Source organism: Octodon degus, unplaced genomic scaffold (genome assembly GCF_000260255.1).
Source record: "Octodon degus isolate 3935 unplaced genomic scaffold, OctDeg1.0 scaffold00107, whole genome shotgun sequence".
NCBI lineage: Eukaryota > Metazoa > Chordata > Mammalia > Rodentia > Octodontidae > Octodon > Octodon degus.
In genome coordinates, this window is record NW_004524683.1 from 3,673,812 (window position 1) to 3,696,156 (window position 22,345).

The window sequence follows — 22,345 nt, forward strand, 5'->3', positions numbered from 1 at the left end:
CAAAGCCCTAGGTCAACTCCTAAATGCTCCCGCAAGCAAATCCTAATGCTCCAGAGCAAAGATATCTCCGAGTTCTATCATAGTGTATACTCACCCCCTGTCCCACTCTGACCTTACCCCATAATAGACAGTAAATGCTTAAGGAAAAGAACTCCACTGTACTCATCCTGAGGTTCTATTTATTCATTCTGTGGCACAGATATGGGAATCTCAAAGACATAGTGATACATAGAAAAACCTAAATATTTGTTGTTTAGTTGAATAACAGGTTGATAGCAATGTTTGGGGAATTTTATCTTCTGGGTACATTAGGGATACCCGTAGAAGTGCTCAGGTCTACCATCTTTGCAGTCCTTTGGTTGTCAAAGATTTTTTAATATTACTGTAGGCGCGGACATGTCTTGTTATTAATCAGATGAGTAGCTAATGTTCAATTTAGCATTTATTATTACCCCAAAACTTGAGTGGTAATAATAGCTACACCACTCCTTGATGCTATATTATCTGGAATTCATTTCTAAGTATCACTGAAATAAAATTTCAAGTAGCTTCTGCACTTGTATGTCTTGAACTGCTGTACATTAGAAAAGGATAAAACTTTTATTTGTCTTCTTATATCTACTTTTGTATTAGGCTTAGATATTTCATTTTTTATGTAATCTTAAAAGAAAAAAAATCACCCTTTACAGTCTATTTCTTGTCTAATAAAATAAATCCATGTGATCATTGATGTATGATAGGAGCATCTAGAGCAAAAAATATTTGTTAACATTTTATTTCACATGAATTTATGCAGGAGTGGACAGGAGAAGAGGAAGCAAAAATTAGGGAAGAGCATGGGGAAAGTGTTAGCTGGGACTATTTTTTGAGAGCATCTCGCTAAGTAGTTCAGGCTGGACTTGAGCTCATTATGTAGCCCAGGCTGGTCTCCATGCCTCAGCCTCCCAAGTGCTGGGATTACAGATGTGTGCCAGCAGGCCTGCCGGGACTATTTTTAAAAGTAAAAAAAATATTCTTGGGCATTTGGAAGTCTTGTTACAGAACTGTTGTGTATTAACTAGAATTTAGATAATAAAGTGGCTGCTAAAAATATGCTCGCTATAACAACTCAATAGATGTTATTTTTGCTACTATTCACCAAGTCAGTCTTCTTGCTTAAAAAGAAATACTGGACAAAACCAAAAACCTTCATGGTACAGATTCTTCGAAGAGTACATACAAGTGTAATTGCTATTTGCATTATTTCTAAAGACTGTCTTTTCAATTGCCTCTCCTTCAACCAGGTGGACTGTGGCCCCTTTCAGTTTATACACAGAGAACAACTAAACATTTATTCAAAGGCTAAGGTCTGAGGTAGCAAAGTGGTTTCAAGTAGGGCTTCCACTCTAGTTGGCAATGGCTACCTGCAGCACTTAAGTAGGAAGGATTCTAGATCTAAATCTGGGTTCCACAGGAAATGAGAGATGCTGTTATCAAGTAGTGCTGTCCACTCTGGGTTGGGAACACCTGCTTCAGCTATATCTTCCCTGGCCACACCTGTGTTATAGGTATCACTCTTCATAGCATTAAGTGCTACTTCAGTAAATCAAAGAGTAGCAAACGGTGAGACAGAACTAGGAAAGATGTGAAATGCCTGGAAACAGGCAAGCAGTGTGTTAGACATGTGGGGAGAATTCACAGTTATCCTCACTGGCACTGGGATTGAGATTCTGGAGGCCAGCACTCTAAGTCTGCAGTCAGGTCACTCCCTCTACTGTGCACTTATTTCTGCAGTCAGGTTACTTTGCATCTCTTTCCCTTGAATGGAAGAAGGGGAATTACAGTGTATAGCTCTACTGAGCAAGATGATGAAGATGCTATAGCCCTGGCAGTACAGTGGAGCTTCTCGAAAGCACATTCGGGAATCTCATGGACACAGTGACATAATACATCCAACTTCCTGAGATTCAGATTTTGGTTTGGGTCCAGAATACCCTTGTGACTGCATTCAGAGCCCTGACTCTATTTGAGCCTCCAACCCTGTAAAGAGGCTTTAAATGAATGAAATACCAAGTTTAAAACCCACACACATATATAACTGAGGGAGTATTTATAATTAACTGTTAAAACCTGTAACAAAAGAAACCCCTGGCTGAGGTGCACACAGATACACTTCATTTCAGGATATGCTCTGACAGGCACACTGGGGTGGGGCAGGAGTCAGAAAGTCACCCATGTATTAATTTATGTGGTGGTCAGGGCAGGCAGTCTAAAATCTAATTTTCTATTGAAAATTATAAGATTGTCAGCCTTGATTAGCAAAATGTTCTAATTTTGATTTGCTGGAATCTGCCCTCTTAACTGAATCTTGGCATTGCTAATGCAAAACAGTTGCTCTGCAAGTTTGCAAAATCATGCAGCAAAGAATCTGAGCTTTCTCCAGGAGGGAAGCCATTCAGAGGACAAGATTATTAAAGGTTTGGTAGCTGTGGCACCTGAACCATATGGGAAGCCCACCTGCAAATAAAAGAAAAAGTGAAACACACAAATACATTTTGTGTGCCCTAAAAGAAACAAAATCAACTGAGGTCTGAAATTAAAATGAAGAATTTGACATGCTGGTGGAAGAAAAAGGAAGAATTAAAAAAAAACCAGTAAAGTTAGTGAATTAAAAAAAAATTCTAGCCCCAGTCTGTGCCAACACGGACATCTGGCAATCTGTGGAGTTTTAATTACCTCTTTACGCCATAGGCCATATTAAGCAAATTGTCCAGCCTGCAAAGAGAAGGAGGGTCTCTGGGTTAATGCCTCACAGATGGCAAGATCGCTCAATGGAACTATTAATAAGAATGCTCCATTTTCAAAGAAGAAAAGCTCAACAACTTTCCCCACTGCTTAGGAGTCTATCCACCGGTAGTTTCCCCCTTTCCTGCCTCCAACTGCAAGTAATTCATGTTCAGGTCAATGCTAGAATTTAAAGCAAGTGTCTAATGAATCCCTTTTTTCTTTCAAAGTCTGAATTAATCCCATTCCCCCCACCTCTCCGAACATTTGTATGGATCTTATTTGATATTGTGTGTGAAATTGTTAAGAAAGGGGGGGCTTCTGAAATTGTTCACCTTTTACTATAATTAAACTTGTGAATAAAAGGTCTCTGTTCTACATTAACACTATGCAATCAAGTCGATCTTTTTTGTCAGCTTAGCTACATTAACTAAATCTTACCACACACATTTTTGGGGGGCAGGGAGTGTTTTTGGACTACCATTTTAAAAATGGCTTATTATTTACAGCCTGAAAGTACCTCTCAGCAAACTGTCATTATGTTATAATCTTCCTCACGTTTAGTACCTTACTTGGGGATAAGCTATTCACACCATGGGGCAATAGTAACCATAGTTTCCACCATTAGAAGCCTGCTGAAGAAGCTTTTTACATAAATACTTCATGTGCTCTCACACAAAATAAAAATTAGATGATTTGGACTCTTCATGAAATCATTAACCCTTTCAGATTCACGGGCATTGGAGGACAACTGCAGAGGCTGGTTTTCTCCTTACCGTGGCCAGCTGGACTGTTACTATTCTAGATAGAAGGACCTACTCTTTCCCCATGGGAAGGCTGACAAAGAGAAAAACCCTTTCATTAAAGGAAAACTGGGGTGTGAGTAGAATAAAATAATTATTTAGAATTAACTATGGGTAAGTTAAGATTATATTTTTCTCTTGCACAATTCAAGGTGGCTAAGGTTGCATTGTCTTCATAGGAGAAATCTGCCTTTTAAGAATGTTCTAGGAGCAAATGCTTCATTGCACCAGGAACTGAAGGAAACACTAATAAGGCTTGAATGAAATCTTCTTCTTTGTCCTCCTAGAGTGTGTTAAACGAGTGGAGAGTTCCTTCTCTGTCCCGATGCCCCAGAATTACACAGAATTAACTGGGAAAAAAGGACAGAACAAGCTACTCCTTCTGACAATGATATGCTTCCTGGTCTACAAATCTTTTGACTGAATAAAATGCCACTGTTCAGCCATGTCTACTTGTTGGATATGGTCATTTGTATGATTAACTCTTGTTGAAACTGAACCTTCTTGTTTGGTTAAATTTTGTTTCCAACAAAGACTTGTAAGTTTAACCAGTCACAGGGATAAGTTGGAAGGGGTGGAACATCTGCTCCAGTTATTTAATTTTACATAAGTGGGAACTGAGGCTCCAGGGAAAGTTTTGTACAATGAGTCCTGGGGTCAGAGGCTGTGAGCTTCTCTGGCCCTTGAGCAGCTCTGAACTGGTGTAGCACAATCCTTGCACTGTGGGTAGGCTTACCTGAACCTCTGAGCCTGGTGGTGGAGTGGGCCAGGGTAGCGCCGGTTGGGGGACTGGTACAGCTGGGAGAGCAGGGCCTGGCTGGACTTCTGGCTGGGGTTGTTAGCAAACTTCACAGTAATCGGTTCTGTAGCACCACTGGGCTTCTGGCCATTCAGCCCTTTGATGGCTTCTTCTGCCTCGATCCTCTTATCAAAGCGGATGAATCCCACCCCTCTAGACACTCCTGGGAAAGAGAAAGAGCCTTTGTAAAAAGCGAACAAAGCAAACTGGTAAATATCTCCAGGAAGAGATGAGAGGGGTTATGCCAGGGCTGAGCCTGGATCCCTGAATCTTTCTTACAACCAAAACACATCTGCCTGCACTTCCACCAGTATGGCTCTGGAAAGAAGTCTCCTACTGCAGCAAAGATCTAGCCCTTGCTAGATCTGTCTGCTCCAGCACTCCACTGTCCCCACTCTCTTCCAGTCTTAAGTCCTTTGAGTTACTGTAACTAATCACCCACAGTTCAATTTCTAGTTTTCCCATACATCTTCCTCATCTAGTAGCTAAGCCATCTATTTGAAAAGCAAACTCTTACCACATTACATCCTTTAAAAATATCTTCTATATCTCTTTTATGTTTTTTGTATTTTGTACCTTGGGTATAGTACTTACATTTCTCTGCCCCACATGGAATAAGAAACAAAACCTACAAAACACCATTCCTGGGTTCTTGCTGCACATGTAGTCCAAACACTTTGGGAGAAATTCATTGTTCTTGGCACACTGACCCCAAGTCCCCTACCGAACTTCCCACCAGTCACTCTAAACTTCCGGAGACTCCTTGAATAGGCTGTGTTCTTCCTCACCTCCATGCCTTGGGATTTGCTGTTCTCTCCATCTAGAATGCTTCATATCTTTTCTTTTTGCTACTGAACTGCAAGTCACCCTCCAATCCCTGTTCAAACACTGCCTCCACAATTCAGCCTTCCCAATAATCATTGCCATGTATGGTATGCCTTCTCATGAGCTCTCTCAGGGCACTGGACAGACCTTAGCAGGATCTCTCACAGTGGATCCCATAAAGACAGGAATTGTGCCTCCTTCATTCTTAGTCCCCAGTGTCTGTCCATCTGGGGCAGAACCAATTTCCTGAGAGTTGGTTGCATGAATCAAATGATAAATGTGTTAAATAACAGGGAATGAATTCTACATTGGGATCAAATTGGGGGGCAGGCAAAAATACAGCCTGAGGTATCTTACTGAGACGATGGCTGGCTTTCTTTATTATAGACAAAGAACCCAAGGACCAGAGCCTGGGTTCATACCCTTGCACTGCTACTGACTGGTTGGTAGGAAGATGGATCTCTTACTCTGACTCTGCTTCCTGAAGTATGAAATGTGATGGTTTGAAGTTCTTTCTAACCTCATAATGCTAAGAATTGGAATAGAACGACATGTTCTGGTTTTCACATATAAAAGTAATGCCACTGGTTGAAGGTTAAAGAAACTTTGAAAGTCATAGTTGCACTCTCAGACTGAGACCCAAATTCTTTTATGACCTTGCCAAGCAGCTAAACAGCTGCTGGAACAATTCCCCTGATAGAGAACTCTGATCATTCAAGATAGCCCATTTTACATTGGGGTGGTTGATGAAGAAGAAGTGTTTTTTTCTAAGTCAGAAATCTGCTAAATAGTCATTAGCCTGCTCCTATGGGTAAAAAAAGCACTGACATGCAAGGAAAGTAATTAAAAACACTTAACCTGTGACTTGATCAACCAGGATTCGGGAGGTGATGATCCGACCATATTGTGAGAAAAGCTGCTCAAGTTCCTTCTGGGTCATGGTTTTGGGAAGGCCGCTAACATAGAGGTTAGCATCCCTGATTGAGGCTGAGCTTGGACGGGCATATGAGACCTAGGATAAAGCAAGTGAAGTTACATTCATGGCACACACACCCCTGAAGGTAGAGGCTGAGGCAACAACTACGATGACAGCTTCTTGGATGTCCTTACAACTCCTGGTGTCAGTTTAAATCCTCAGTATTCAGAGTTGGAGCTGCTTCTGTAATAGTAAAGAGAACCAGGAGAACAGCAATAGAGGAATAAAAGGAGAGTTGATGATAACTTAAAACAAATGCACAGACAAGGGTCTCCAAGTGCAGAACAAAATAGTGACGGCATGGCAGCTGTTAAATGCAGAGCTACCCACGCATGAAGTTCTGAAGATTTACCTCCTGGATGTGGGTGTATAGATGATTTACTGTATCCAACACATAATAATCTTTGAATAAACCAGAAAAAACCCCATGAAATTTTGCTCTGCACATTTCTCTCCTTCTACCCACATTCCCTTCTTGAAAACATAAAAGCAATCAGGTTCTCTGCAAGATTTTTTTTATGTCCCATCCTTTGTGTTGCTCCAATCTGTTCCCACAGGTCTGCTCTCCCTGAATGACAAAGTACTGGTGAAATGGGGTTGAATGAACATCTGCTTGTGAAACTAGGTATGTGACCTTGTTGCCACATCTGCAAGGACCAATTGCCTCTAACTTTGAGGCAGGGCAAAGAAACCTGCAAAAAGCAAAATAGGGCTACAGGAGGTGGGGAGGCAGGGAGAGAGAGAGAGAGAGAGAGAGAGAGAGAGAGAGAGAGAGAGAAGATGCTTCACCGATGGTTATAATAAGTTCGACTTTGTAAATCTGTCCTCCCAGATCTCTCAACTGATTTCTTTTCCCCAAAAAGCTAACACAGAATTGTAAACAGATCTGAAATTCCATCTGCAAGAAGCCAAATCTGTAGCAGTACACATAAGCAAAGCAAACCCCAGCAGTCATTAATTTTAGACTTTCATTTACTTATTTATTTTTTAAGAAAACAACATCAGACATTTGAAATATAATTTACAGCTAGTCTAACAAAAGCACTTTCCTGCTAAAGCTATTTCTGGGGCAGTTACGGCTCAGAATAGATGATAAAAACGGTCTTTTAAGAATACATCTGACAACATTGGACAGGAATGGACCTATGCTTTAGTGTTTTTCAGCTGGGAGTTTTATTTATTCTATATAACCAATTCACAAGACTGCTAAGACTTTGAATAAACTGGGGGTGGATATATATATATGTGTGTGCATGCACACAAGAAAACAAGTGTGCAAAAGGAATCACACTCATTAAATAGAACCTTCAACATTAAGAGCCTTTAGCAAGGGGAGAAAATGGATGTCCCAAAGAACATGAAGGATGAGTAGACCCCTCACCCACGACGCACTCTTCCTTTCTATGACAGAGACACCAGGTCTCTTTATGAGTTCTATACCTAAAAATAGATGTTGACTCAACAGAAAATGATGTGAGTGACTAATCTGCCTCCCTGGCCTCCTCCTGCTGATGGATCGAGGCAGCTGCCTACAGTGTCTACGTCTTCTGGAAACTCATAGGCTGTCAGGGAGGTCTTTTTGGCTCTGGTCCTTCCCATTATATGGTTGATATGCAGAGGGGGTTCAGTGTGCATATGGGGACTCAGGGGCTAAAGAATGAAGAACCCCATTGGACTGCTTGGACAGGGTTACTCCACAGTAGGTTCCCCTACACCTGTCTTCTAAGGGACAAAGTCTTTTAGGTTACAATCTTGCAGTATTATTTTTCAGGGTGGAGGAAGGAATAGCAGGGAAATGGAAATATCATAGTGATAGCCCACAGTAATGAAGGTCACCTTCATGTCACTCTCCTAGCTACTGGCAAATTATCACAATGACATTTGTACTTTTCCAAAACACAATCTCCCACCTAGATGCTTTTTTGAGTAGCAGGATCTCAACCAGAGAAAATTTTGCCACCTACTTCCTCAGGTCCAAATCTTACTCCTTTTCAGGACTCAGCTTAAATGGCACCTTCTCTTGACAGTTTTCTCAGTCTGACCTTGCTTCCTCCTAAAAACTTCCCCCCCAGCAGTTCACTCAATAAACTAAGGTGCTTAACCTGTTCTGAACTTAAGTATCATCAACTTTTCACATAGTCTGATGATCTCCTTGAGGTCATGGGTTGTATTAGTGTGTCTTTCTCATCTTTATGCCTCTAATTCCCAGCACAGAGCCAGGTAAGTGCTAGGCACTCAACACTTACTGAAACAAACAAACAAACCAACCTAAAAAACAAGACCAAAACCAAAACCAAAAAACACCCACAGTTGTTGTGCCACTAATGACTTTTTAGGGCTAACTATAGTTTGGTTCCTCTGCTAAAGCAGATCACTAAGAGTGTGCAGGATCATAGCTGTGTTTCTACACTAAGCTAGGAACAAAGTGATCAGTTTCTCACTTTCAGTATCTAAAGTTGGAGGGACTGAAAGATTGTTCTAGGACAACACATCATTTCTCTTAGCAAACATTTCCTGAGGATCTACTATATCCTCAAACACAGTGAGAATAAAGCATGGCCTTTTGTTTTAGTAGAACTTCAAATCCGATGGGTGCAACAGGCAACTCGCAGGAGGTACACATTAAAATGGGTTGAGAGGAAAACTGGATGAGTAAACATATAGACCAACGACCATGAAGTCACAGTATGTGTTGTGCCACAGCTATGAGTAAGTGTGACTCCAAGACACAAGAGGGTAAACAAAGAGTTAACAGGGCCAGGAAGAAGACAGAACTAAAATGAAACTGGTGGTAAGACAGGTGGTGGTGGGGTCAAGAAGAACAGCCTTATAGTAGCCTTCCTCTGTTGTGAGGACAAAGGAGGCAATGAAGGTTAATAGTTTAGGGAAGTGTCCAGCAGTGTGAATTCATAACTATTGAATAATGGTCTTAATTCTCTACAATTCTGCAAAGTCAGAACTGGGGTAGAGAAGCGCATGTTTACTTTACTAGGGAGGAGCTAGCACTGGAAAATTAATGATACAATCAAAAGCATCTCCTCAAAAGATGATCCTGAGAGTGACAGGATCTCAACAAGGGGAAATCATTACAACAGCCCCCAGGAACAGGCCCCAGCCACAGAGCAGTGACAAATCCCAAAGGTAAACAGCACCACAACCACTCTAAAAGCCTAATTCTTGTTTTCTCCTCTACTTGGAGCCTTAAGCATTATTGTTTAGTCCCCTGTGCAGGAAACCTGTAAGGGTAGGAATGGCAAGAATGACTAGAAAACAATCTTCCATATTCAATATTCAAATGATTACCCCAATTTCAGGTATATTTGAAGTTTCCAAGCTTCCTCATGAATTTATTAAATTACAGCTGAATGATTACAAGTGTCAGGGCCTTTGTTAGGCTGAACATTTCTAAAAGAACTGCTGACTTTCAACTCCTGCAGAAGATCCAGTGTTGTGAGCATGTTAATCCTGGAGACAGTGGCCTGTAGTCTGTAGCTCCCAACCTAGAGCCTGCCCTGGAGAGTTCTCCTTGCCTTGGGCCTTCAAGCTCCTACTCATTTCATTCACCCAAAGACTCTGAAGACAAGATTAACATTTCTAGGCCTGCATGGGCCTTGCTCTGGAGCTTAGAAAATGCTGTAAGTGAAGAGGCCAGTCCTCTCTTGGAGTATGGGGGACCCAAAGGCAGGTGGCTGGCAATGGCCAGCTTTATGGATACTCTTGACAGAAGGTTTTCAGCCCTGCCAAACTCCCCATTCCTGTAGGTGTCCCTCCACTCCACAGAAGCAACACTACCTCAACAAGTTTAAGATCCCCAGCTGAAGGTTAAGTTTCAGGAAACACTAGCTGTGTGACCTTGGGCAAGTATTTTGATCTCAACAGGCCCAGAATTCTTTTTGGTAAAAGGGGGATTTTTCTTTGATGGGTTATTGTAGAGAAATGAGATAATATATTTGATGTGTCTAGCATATATTTAGAACTTGGTAGATACTAACAAATATTGTGTTATGAGTCATACAGACTTTTGTGGGCCAACCTGGGCATCTAGCCCCCATTGGGAAAAACCTTCCAGTTTTTCCAGATAAGCAAAACTCTAGTAAAGGTCTCTAAGAGGTACTGTCCTTCTTTGCCACCCCAGTGGAGTCTGAACTACATTTTAGTACTTCAAAAATTATGAATTTTGTTTAACATTCCTATGGAGCTTAATGCTGCACATCCAAAAAGTTCTATTTTTCAATGTGACCTCTCAACACTGCTGTCTTCGATTCTCACAAGGCAGATAAGGCAGGACACTGACATTCATCAATAGGAGAGCAGGGCCAAGCCTGGGGCCATCTCTCCTCACATGGCACCACAGCTCCCTTCACCTGTTCACAGCCAGAGTGTGACCTGAGCAGGGTGGGAAGCACAGCATGGCCTAGGGAAAGATGTGTCCCACATCTCCAAGCAACACTTCTTGTCCCTTGTTTGAACCACCATAATACAGAGAAGGGAAAGGACGTGGAAAACATAATAAAGGTATGGTCTTGTGCTATCACGAAGACATAATGAGGGGAAAGAACATCCTTCTCAGTCCTGGTAAGATGCTCCTCTAGGAACCCACTGGTATTAGAGTCCATTTACTTCTGCTTCCTGAATACCTACTGTGTGCCAGGTGCTAGGATAAGTAATGGGAGTGTCTCTCTTTCAAGAGCCTCACAATCTGGTGAGAGAAATAAGCAAGCTAGTGAGAAGTACAATGTAGGAGGATTTTAATAGGGCATCATTCTTACCCACATCTGGTATTTCCCTCTTTGCTGTAGGGAGGTCCTGGAGTAACAGTCAATGGCTTTTTTTGTTTTTTCTCTTCATCCACCCTTTTCCAGGGGAGATGGGATAACACTGATTGGAGATTTCAATAAAGGAAACAGGCATATGAGGTTCAGCAATGGCCAGATTCCTTCCTTCAGGGAACCACATGTCAGTCAGAGGCTTACCCTCTGCCCTAGACTCTCAATTCTGTGGAATCAGGGTCTTACTTACAGAGCTCTGTGGGTCCAGATTACCCATGACAGCATGTGTTGTTTTGTCAAAGTGTTGAGTTTAGTGTCAGGAAACCCTCTGTCCATGTAATTCATCTGTGCCTTAATCAGCGATAAAGATGATCTTAGGATTCTATACGTCTATTTCTTATCTCTCAGTGGTTTTAGCATTTGTGTGTGCAAGACAGTGATGTAACCTGTTGAGGCCTTTTGGATTATAATGATGTGACCTCTTCCCATCTTCCAGAGCTCCTCCATTTCCCAAACTGCTAATGTTTACCACTATGGTTCATGGTAACAGGAGATAATGGTGACAGGGTTGATAATGTCAACCCTGATCACAGCAGTACTATCTTTAAAATCTACATAGAAACTTTGTAATTGAAGTGACTCAAAAGGTTAAGACAGGATTTGAGATGCTGCTAAGTTCTGGGGTCTTATGCTAGATGCCAGAGATGCAAAGGTGAACTCAACAATTCCCAATATGTATGTAGGACTATTGGTGTAGCAGAGGAGATACACATAAACCAATCATTTAGAAGATTAGGCTGCAGATTGTTCCCAGTCTGTTTCATCACCCAAGTCTCTAAATGAATACAAGCTCTCAGGACCAGACAGATCTCTAGGGAGCATTCATTCTAAAGAGATCAGGAGAATGGCAGCATAGATCAGACTCCAGTTCTGCCAGGGTTCCTGGTGCAAACCCTTCCAGGATTTCCAATCCATGCCTGGGACCAGGAAAATAAAAACGAAGCCAGCTGGCTTCTGGAAATAACAGTATTGATTGTGAGGATTTATTTATCTCTCTGCCCATGACTGAAGTCCTACTCATAGGTAGGACAGGTGTGTGTTTCTGTAACCCAATTCTTTACACTACTCATCACCTGCTTCCTGATCCTTGCTATTCTTTTTATTAGAGGCAAAACTTGATGATAATGTTTCTGATGAGTCCTGATTGTATTACTTTCTCTTGTGCTTCACTGGTTGAGACCTTGTGATGGAAGCCCAAATTCCCTTAGGTGGATATTCACAGTCTTCTGGAATCTATCCCAACCTCTCATCTCTTGCTAACCCCTTCATTCACCCTGGGCCTTAAACAAAAATGTGCTTTCTGTTTTCTCAACATGTGCTGGAAGGTTCCCACTTTCATGCCTTTGTTCTTGCTGAGTGTCGATCATGATGAACTCTTGCCCATTCTCCCAGGCCCAGTCATTTCCTCCATGGAGCTTAGGCAGATGACTGATCTCTCCATGGTCACTAAAGAAGACACATGTGTTCATGGCAGCAGCTGTCATACCCTGCTTCCCGTCACAGCCGTCTGCACTAACAACACATCTGCCCTATTAGTCTGAGTATCCTGGTGATCTCTGCACACTCGTTTTGGCATCCAGTCTCAAAGCCTTATTAGAAGAGAGGAGCTCAAAAATTGTCCTCTGAATTGAAATGAAATATATAATGCACTTTATGCAGTGAATTTTACCTTCCTTCATAGAAGCTGGTTCTGATGTGAAGGAGCCAGAAGGAGTGATGGATTTGAAAGAGTATCCAAGAGTATTGTAAGAGTACTGGGTATATAGTAGGAGTGATCAGTATTTATTTTAAAGGAAAAAACATATCATGAAAGATTCATGTGCTTTGCAATTTCTTTTAAAAAATCTATTACTTATCAAAGGAGCTTCTTAGTGTGAGGTTCCTACTATCAGAATAGTAACTTCCCAGAAGAGATATACTAAAGGCTCATAGCCTTCTTTGAGGAAGAGCTGGTCCTAGACAGAGTTCCAGACTCAATCTCCACTGAACTACAACTCTTGGAGCCTGTTTTATGAAAGGCTGAGGAGAGTACTGTGGCCACTCCATGATACTTCCATCATCTGGGCCTCTTCTGTGTATGCTGTCTGAGTCTTGGTGAGATGCATATTCATTCTTCACGCTCTTCTTCATCTCTGAAACAAGTAGATGGGAAAAAGCCCTCCCTTTTCCTCATAATTTTCACCTTAGGGGAAACAATTCATTCTTATTGTGGGGAGAAGTAATCCCTCTCCCCCTCCCCATCCCTGTGCCGAAAACTGAACCCAGAGCCCTGGATATGCTAGGCAAATGCTCTACCATGGAGCTCCATCCCTTTAACTCCTGGGGAGCATTTCTTGAGTATCCTCTACAGGTCACAATTACTTACAAATGCAATATCATTAGTTTCATTTCCCAGACAACAAACTTTGTTTCAGTGAGATCAAGTAGCTGTCCAATGCCACACAATTTAAACTTGGATATGACTCAAAATTCTGGGATCTTTCCATTGTGCTATGCTAACCTGGATGGTGAAGTAAAACCGTGTTCTTGGCACAAACTGTTATTTTTCCTGTAAAGATACAAGCTGGAAGGATCATGTTGTAATATTTCATTAGACCATTAGAGCTGAAAGGAATCATTTTGCAGATGAGGAAATACATCCAGAAGTAAGGTAAACTGCCCAAGGTCATCCTTACTAATTTTTGACAGAGCTGGTACTTGACTCTATCTTAACTCTAAGCCCTTTTGAATGGACATTAAAGGGGGAAGCAGAGAGGTTGTGCTCTTTGATCTTTGACAGGCCATCCTGCCCTGAGGCTGCATGACCATGCTGGAGAGGTGATCCTTTAATCTGCGGGGCCCCTGATATTCTAGGCCAGCACTGTCTCACAAAACTCTGGGATCAGTAAACATTCTGTATCTGTGCTGTTCAAAACAGTAGCCATTAGTGATACATGGCTTATGAGCACTCCAACACGCCTACTGTGACTGAGAAGCTGAACTTTTAATTTTAATTAATTTCAATTCAAGTAGAAATAGATGTATGTAGCTAGTGGCTACTACACTGAACAGAGCAGTTCTAGGCACAGAAACAATACAGTTACAACCTTTCAGAGCTATACAGTACATTTAGTCAGAATCCTTGGTGGGACAGGAATCTCTTTTACATCATTCTTAACAATTTCATTTTAGTATCTCTGGCCATGAGGGACTCACTGCCACTTCCACAAGGCAAATATTTTACTCTGGTAGCTACACATATTTTCTTCCCAGATTCCTGAAATACAGGACAGACAGTCACAGCAGCATTTTCTTTCCAAGAGAATGGAAAAGCAACCACTCCACTACATATCCATGCAGTGGGTATGTAAGTGCAGAGTCCTCTTCGTTATCTTTGTTGCTGCCAAACACCCTTTAGGGCCAATTTTATTTTGGATATTTTTTTTTTAACAATGTGGAGCAGAGAACAAGACACGGGCGGGCTAATCAAAGTAGATGAGAAGGGACCACTAGTTCCTGTGATGTGGAGTTGATTATCCTAACATAGCTAAGTGAGAGCTGGTTTTTAAAAAGCAGCACGTATCATACTGTTGGCTTCTTTTATGCTTGCAGGTGGCTAAAGTCCTCAGATCTCATAACCATGCACTTCTCAAAATATAAATGTTCTTCCAGTCTGTATCTGTTCAGTTTTGTTTTGTAAAATGGACCCAGAACACAGCAAATAACCTTTAAGATACTGGGATTTCAGCAGCTTCCCTGGGCTAAGCAAGCAGAACTATATTTGCATCTCTCCACTCCTGTCCCTGTATTCATGGGGAAATGATCCACTAAAAGAAGTTAACAGGACACTGGAAAACAGAGCAGCCAATACGATCTCCCACAGAAGAGAGGGCATTGGCATAACTGGGTAAACATATCTCTGGTTTCTGATGGCTTTGCCACACACCCATCCTTGAGGATGCAGTGAACCAGTCATCCCTGCTGACCCAGGATGGGATGCACTCCCACACCAGCTCTAATCAGGAGAGTGAAAATACCTTTTTATTATTAACAAGATGGAGGGAGACAGGACATCATTTCTGGTGAGATGATATCCATCAGCAAAAAATGATCTGCTAACTCTCCAGGAAGCATTAAGAGACATGATAGAAGAAATAATTGCTTATGCCAAGTGCAAAGAAAAGATGCCTCAGCGGAATGGAGGCCTTTAGTAAGGCAGGTGAATGGCGTGAGGAGGAGGAGGGAGCTGGTGCAGCTGCCCATGACCCCTGGCAAGAGAAAGAAGCAGGAGGGGCCAACTGGAACTTGTAAAGCTCTAGTGTGGTGAGAACCCCTGGAGGCACCGTTAGTGCTATTAGAAGGAAAAAGTGAAAATGGAGAAATGGTTAAGCAACATCATAACAAGAAGAGGTGGGAATAAACAAGTTCACTCTCTTTCCCTGAGAAGAATTTTTTTTTTCTTTTGAAAAGCTTTTTTTCACTTGGATACTTTTCTCTTCTCCAGTCCTATTCCCTCAGGAACTTGGCTGCTGCCTCATGATGCAGTCAGTGGCTTTCTTACTATCCCACCCTATCGCCTGAGTGTGAACTCTCATGGAGTTTTCTGAGAGTGGCAGAAGCAGTTCTCTAACCTTCCTTTAACCTCCTAGACCTAATCCTGAATTTGCTCACACCCCCAGTTTGCACAAGAGCTGTGCTTTGGAAATGTTTTATTTCAAGTCATATTGTTACTATTTGGGTAATAGCTTAATGCAGTTAGTAGAAGAAGAAAAGTCATAAAAATCATTTGTAAACATCTAATGCAATAAAAAAAGAAATACATAGAAACATCAATACTGTTGGGTTGGGAATGGTGGATACTATGATTCTTTGTGTTCTAAATTGTTTAGAAATAAACATATCTTACTTTCAAAATGAGTTAAAAAAAACAAAACAAAACTAATAGAGCCGATGAAAACCAGTGTTTACGGCAACAAAAGCTACCACCACTGCCTACAAAGTGCTGGTTTCATTCCTCAGACACTACATGGCAGGCCACTGACTGATGAGCCTTCTTGCAACTTTACCTTAACTACACTCTCCCACTCACGCCCTGCACATCTCTCTATCTCCCCAGTAACATGCAGTGGTAACCACTGCAGCCCTTGACGGGCCCCACTGCACTGCTTCAAAGTTGCTGCTTGCTTGTCTGTGTGCCCCCTGAGGTGGGAGAGCCTGGAGGCAGGTCAGGCAGAACACCTTTCCAGTCCTGCTTCTCACACTTAGGTTATGGCTGAAAAAGGTGCCCCATCACTCTAGAAGGTTCAGCAGGAGTGATACAAAAATCCTTACTTTCCATTTGAATCACATTTTGCTGAAGGCTCTCAGTGTAACCTGAATATCAACCCAACAAAATCTGTGATGAACATATTCCTCCTTTGAAGATACTATGGAACAATTTAATTTTCTTTGTCCTTACTGTGACAAAGAACCAAAGCAAATGCAGCTGGAGTCAACTGAGCACTTCTTAGAACTAGTGGCTGAAATTACAGTGTAAACTCTGAAGCTGTACTTTTAGACCCAGGAAAGGGTCAGTTAGGGCTGGAACAGGTATCAGATGTGTAGGTCAAAGAGTACAAGGAACACTTTTTCCAGAACCCACAGCCATTACACCAGTGCTTTCCAGAGTCTTAAAGGATCCTTGAGATCCTTTAGAGCTAGTTGCTGGAAAGTAGAAGAAAAAAAGCTAATATGCTGTACCCAAAATAATTCCTACCAGATTCAGAGTGGAACCATTGACAAATGATCCCACTTCTCATGTGCTCTGGAAGGCCAATGGTCCATATCTCATAGCTCCCTGACACACACGTATGGGAAATTTGTAGCAATTACTATTCTCTGGTTTACCTAAATTCTGGAACTTAGCACACAGCCTTGAAAGCAACGGCCCAAGAAAAAATTATTTGAGGTCAGGTGTGTCCCAAAATTAATGTCAGAAACCCTGAGCCACAAATATGTTTATTGAAGAAGCTGGAGGAACTAAGCAATTCATTTGTTTGCTTTATGTATCTCCTTCCCATGTCAGGGAGTATAACCCATATGTATGAAGAACTGAATATACACCCTCACAGAATATACATGCTGCTGAACAAAGAGGCAGTGCAATATTCTAAAACTTACAACATACTGCCAGAGTTAATTAAAAACATTTTTTTTACTCTAAATCTCATTTTTCAATTTTGTGATCTTGGATATGTCTCTTAATCACTTGGGCCCATTTCCTGAGTAGTATCAAAGAGATACTAGTAATTCTCTTATAGGGCTTTTAAAAAGAAATGTAGCTGATATGGGTAAAACACTTAGCCTAGGAATAGTTTAAAAATTAAGTGCAAACAAGTGTGTAAAATGATTATGTAGTACTGGACATAGTGAATACTCAGTGTAAGTTAGCATTATTATTAGCTCCTCTCAAGTGCATGCTCGCACATTATGCAGCTCCTCTTCTGCGACAGTCCGCCACAGGGTCCTTGGACTCCACCTCATCTCTTGGCCAGAGGTGTGGCTTTGGACAAAACACTTCATTTCCCTGAGCTTGACTTCCAGGATGAGAGGTAGAAATCTCCCAATAAAGGGGTTAAATTCTAAAGAACGACTGATCTGGAGTCACCATCCACAACCACTCATTAATGATGTAATTATGCATCATGCCCTTTCTCTGCTTTCTTTGGGAGAGGTCTGGCCTTGCTCTGCACATGACTTCAGTATTTACAGTCACTTTACATCCCCTCTAATGAAGGTGAAACAGATTATTCTTGACAGGAAACCATCATTTGTGGACACCTTCTACTAGTAGCTCGGTAATGAGCCATCCACCACCAACTTGCAGAACAGTGTTTGCATATTTAAATTTTAGTTCAGAGCTTGCAAACTGCCAGTCCAAAGGTCAGCTGTTAAGTTCTGTTTAGTCTGACTACATAATGCTTTAAATTTTTTAGTTTCCAAAACTAGAGAAAACTGACATTTAAACAAATGCAGCTATTTGTTTCTATTGAACAACCTGAAGATCCGGAAACAATCATGATTACCATCACTTAGAAAAGCTGCCTCTTTTATCCAAACATCAAACCAGTCACCACCATACCCTCAGAGCTTTCCAGAACCATCTCTGAATATGGCTGTTAACAATTAACCTTCATAGCTCTAGCATTAACTCTTGATTTGCCTGCACCTATTTTGTACATTTTAATGTTTTGCAGAAATGTGAAAAGAAGGGATAAATGTGGCCAGAATTCACAGATATGTACTAGATGGTTCCAAGGAGATCTCTGTAATGCAGGCTTCCAAAGAAGATATTTGTTTTTTCCAGATTGGCAAGTTATCTATTCCTTCGTGGGGAGTCAGAGCAAAGAGATAAATCTCATGTCACTTATCAAAGCAAACTGAAGCGGAAGAAGTAAACAGTGGCCTGAAAGGCAAAAAAGCAATTTTAAGAAATTAATAAATGATGAGACTATTAACAGCACATGAAAAGAATTTGCTTCTTCTTCCCTTTAATGTGATTTTTACCTTAAACACTGTGTCCCTTTAGGAAAGGAAAGAAAAGTTAATAAAGGAACCTATCACTCAAACTTAATTTTTAGTATGGCAAATAAACTGCTTTAATGAAAGGGCTGAAATGCCTAGGTTTGCACATTAAATTTTCATTCGTTGTAGAGAATGGAAATTATTGATTCAGCCCTGGCATCATGCATTTTGAATCCTACAGTGCTTCAGAAGCCCACATTTCTGCTGGGTGCAAATGTGTTGGCAGCATTTTAATTCAGGGGAACCTAGGATGGGTGGGAGGGTGGGAAAAGGGATACAGATAAGGGAAGGAGGCTGTCTGGATCTTCACAGAAAGAAAGTAATGTTGCTGGACTTTAAGATCTACTTCCAGGGTTGGACAGTATGTTGGGTCAGAGGTGCATTCTGAGAATAGAGAAGCCAAGTCCATTTAGTCTTTGAGAAAACTTAAGGGACCTTATGCACAACTTATAAAAGGGGAGAACTGATGCCTGATGGTTTTATCCCAAGCTCTTAAAGAAGACTTTGGGTTTCAAGAAAACTATGCAGGAAAGAAAAGTGCCCCCCCCAGTTCAAGGTAAGAGTGTCCATCAGAATAAACATCCAACATTAGAATACTGAGTTGGACAGCACAGAAAATCAATTAATCCCACAAATGCAGCTTTCAACGTGGAATGACCTTAACAGAAAGGTAACACGAGCATCCTTTTAATTTTTTAAAACTTATTAAAAGCATGAAAACAGGCATGTTTTTCCTCTGAAGGAAATTAATTCTCCTGCCTCTCAGGTGACTATCACACAATTAAACAATTCTTGACTATCTTCGCTTTAGAGAACTCATAAGAACTGACTCTAAACCTACACCGAGGCAGCCTGAATCAGACCCATTTTGGAGTCTTTTGTGTAGCACAGAGTGTAGGAGATCAGAGAAAGCAATCATCTTTAGAAATAAACTCAACTCAACTGCAAAAGTAAAGCTGCTTAAAGAGAGAAAAAAGAGAAAGATAATCATGTAATGTATTCCAAAAAGAGAAAGGTTTTGTTTTTATTTTTGTTTTTGTTTTTATTACGTCCCAGCTAAGATTATTTTAGACCCGTAGTCTCTTCTGTCAGTCTGCATACTGGAGAAGTAGCCTTGTTGGACAAAAAGTTCTGGTTTTGTGTTTTCAGATGCTGAGAGCTGGTGCCATGTATAGATTTCCATTCTGGGAGAGGTTTCTCTTTTGTCCTACTTTGTGTCAGACCTGCTGTCGTGAAGATAAGAGCGCCCAAGAGACACTTCCCTGCGGTTTAATAGGCTATGAAGGATGGGACTCATTAACTGGCTGGCAGCTGCCCTTAAACAGGACGCTGCCTGGAGGTGGGGGAGGAAGCAGCAGGCTCCATGCAGGAGACCACCAGTGACCGACTGCCCAAGGGGCACTCCCTGAAGAAAGCAGCACCTCCTAAAGGATCCCACAAAGGACATCTGAATTGAGAGACCTTTACCTACTATAGAAGCAGGCTCTGAATTACTGCTATGTTTAAAAGAAATTGAAATAAGTACTCCTGAATATTTTCAGATTGCTAGATTATCATTTCTGTTATGTTCTTATTGATTCAATAGTATCTGTTCCTGTTATACTAGTGTGCTAATTTTTTTTTTCTTCCTGTATTTAGGACAGGGTCTAAAGGATCTCACTATGTAGATTGGACTTGTAGTGATTCTCCTGTTTTCACCCTCCCAAGTGCTGGGATTACAGGTGCAAGCTACCACGCCCAGTCTCAATTGCTGCCTCAGTGTGCCCTGGGGACAGGGCTGGCATGGCAGACTGGGATTGAACCCTGGCTGCTGCACTCTGCCTAAGCAGGCACTTTAGTTTGCTGAGCTATCAGGCTGGCCCCTAGTGTGCTAATTTTTAACTGGCTTTTCCTTTCCCATTCTTGGTTAGGAGTGTCCTAGCCATAGTCAGGTAAAGCCAAGCTATCCAGCTTTTTTGTTTGTTTGTTTTTTGTTTTGGTGGAACCGGGGATTGAACTCAGGTCCTTGAGCTTGCCAGGGAATCGCTTATTCCACTGAGCCATCTCCCCGGCCCCGCTATCCAGCTTTTAATGCACAAGAATTCCTGACTTGGCCTTGCCTACCACCCATCCTCACCTTCTCATTACTTCCTGTCCAAATTTAGAACACCTCATTCATACCTGGAACAGCTTTCTTGTCTCAGCTTCTCGTTGGTTTGCTCCTGGCCTGTTTGCAGACTCAGGGAGACTTGTTGGTTGCGTGCTGAACCTCAGACACCTTACTGCCTTCTGGATTGGAGGTCCTACGGTTCCTGGTCCTTCCCTTCTACTCAGCTCTCCCTTTACTTTCTTTATATTGGCCCATATCCTGCACTTAGCAGCGTGGGCAATAGTCCTTGAGTAAATAGAGAATACCACTCCTGGCCTCCTACATAGCCTGAATTTCTTAGGTACACAGAATGAATTTAAAAAGGGCCTCCTGAATCAGGAGCCAGTGTATCACCTCTTACCTTTATGGTTTTGGTCTGGAGTCTGAGTCCATTTAAAGTGTTGATGGCTTTCTCTGCATCCTTTGGATCAATATAGTTAACAAATCCATACCCTAAACTCTGTCCTGTGGAAACATTAAAAAGAGAGAGACAGAGAAAGAGAGAGAGAAAGAGAGAAAGAGAGAGATAGCTCAGTATCTTTACAGATGCAATAATTCCCAATGTAGTGGGTCAAAGCCCTCTTCTGGTAGATTATTCCTTTATACCAGGGTTCATCTCAGATTGAGAGGTTTTTTCAGTTCCTCCAACTCTCACTTAAGTTAGTCTTTTAACCACAGGATCTTCCCAAGCTAGGAAATGTCCCTGCACACCCAAAACATTCAAGTGTTCACATAACCAGGAAAAGTCAGGACAGGGTAGTAAGAAGAGAACAGGTATAGTTTGTTAAGAGTCTTGAACTAGAGTCCCAGTGCTTTCTCTGTCAGCTGTGTGCCACTTAATCTTTCATTTCTGCTAGATCTCTCTTCTAGACAACTGCACTTACCTCAGATGGGTTTGAATTAGTAAAATATTATATATAAAAGTTCCACCAAGTACACTGCCTACAAAACAGTAGATGCTTAATTAATGACAGCTCTGCTCTGCTCAGTACTATAAAACTGGGACAAGTGCTGGACGCAATAGCTCTGTCTGCTGCCTTGGTCATGTCAGTCACACCCACATTCAGAGGGATGTGGCAGGATCTGAGCAGCCAAACTGGAGACATTCAGAGAGAAGGATGCAGGCATAGCCAGAACTGAAAGCAGTTTCTACAAAGCATTCTTTGCCTTCCTCATCCCCTGAGCCAAAGAACAATGAAAAAAAAAAAAAAAAAGGAGGGCGATGGTTTCTATTAGAAAGAGCTGGGGAGCTCCTAACAAAGGGGAGAGTGTGAAGAACACATTCTGTAAAGAGGATTTAGCTATGTTAGGTGGGGATAGCATCGAGTTGTCTGCAAAGATAGGTAGCAAGTGACAGGGCTCCCCCCTTAGTGAAGCAAAAATAATGTGCTTGCGATCGTGCCACTGATTATAAATAGTCCATCAGCTCTGCCATGTGTCATCAGCCAGAAATATCATTAGAAAACTTTACATTTTCTGACATAGGCTTTAAGAAATACAGATTCTGTGGTGGTTGCAAAACCAGCTTGAACTTCCCAGGCAATGTTATTGATTTGTGGGTGACAGTGCAGCCAAAGGGGAGGAAAATGACAGGACGTCACATGTCAGGAAAGACAGATTACATAAACTTCTCTTTGGAGTACTGGGGCCAGGGCTGAGAGACAATACAGAAAAAAGTCT

General features: G+C 41.6%; 1 protein-coding gene across 12 annotated transcripts in view; it reads right to left on the reverse strand.

The window, feature by feature from the left end:
- Elavl4 (ELAV like RNA binding protein 4) overlaps positions 1 to 22,345 on the reverse strand; it is a 90,439-nt gene that overhangs the window by 3,140 nt on the left and 64,954 nt on the right. For 8 of the 12 annotated variants that reach the window (XM_004639148.3, XM_004639143.2, XM_004639147.2 and 5 more), the window contains 4 exons: positions 21,027 to 21,130; positions 6,049 to 6,202; positions 4,303 to 4,528; positions 2,716 to 2,754 (listed from right to left, as the gene is read on the reverse strand). In XM_004639148.3, coding sequence (XP_004639205.1) covers positions 2,716 to 2,754; positions 4,303 to 4,528; positions 6,049 to 6,202; positions 21,027 to 21,130 — 523 coding nt within the window. Of the gene's footprint in view, positions 1 to 1,506; positions 1,510 to 2,715; positions 2,755 to 3,578; positions 3,582 to 4,302; positions 4,529 to 6,048; positions 6,203 to 21,026; positions 21,131 to 22,345 lie in introns of all 12 variants that reach the window. The other 4 variants (XM_023724203.1, XM_023724202.1, XM_023724205.1 and 1 more) reach the window with 3 other exon arrangements.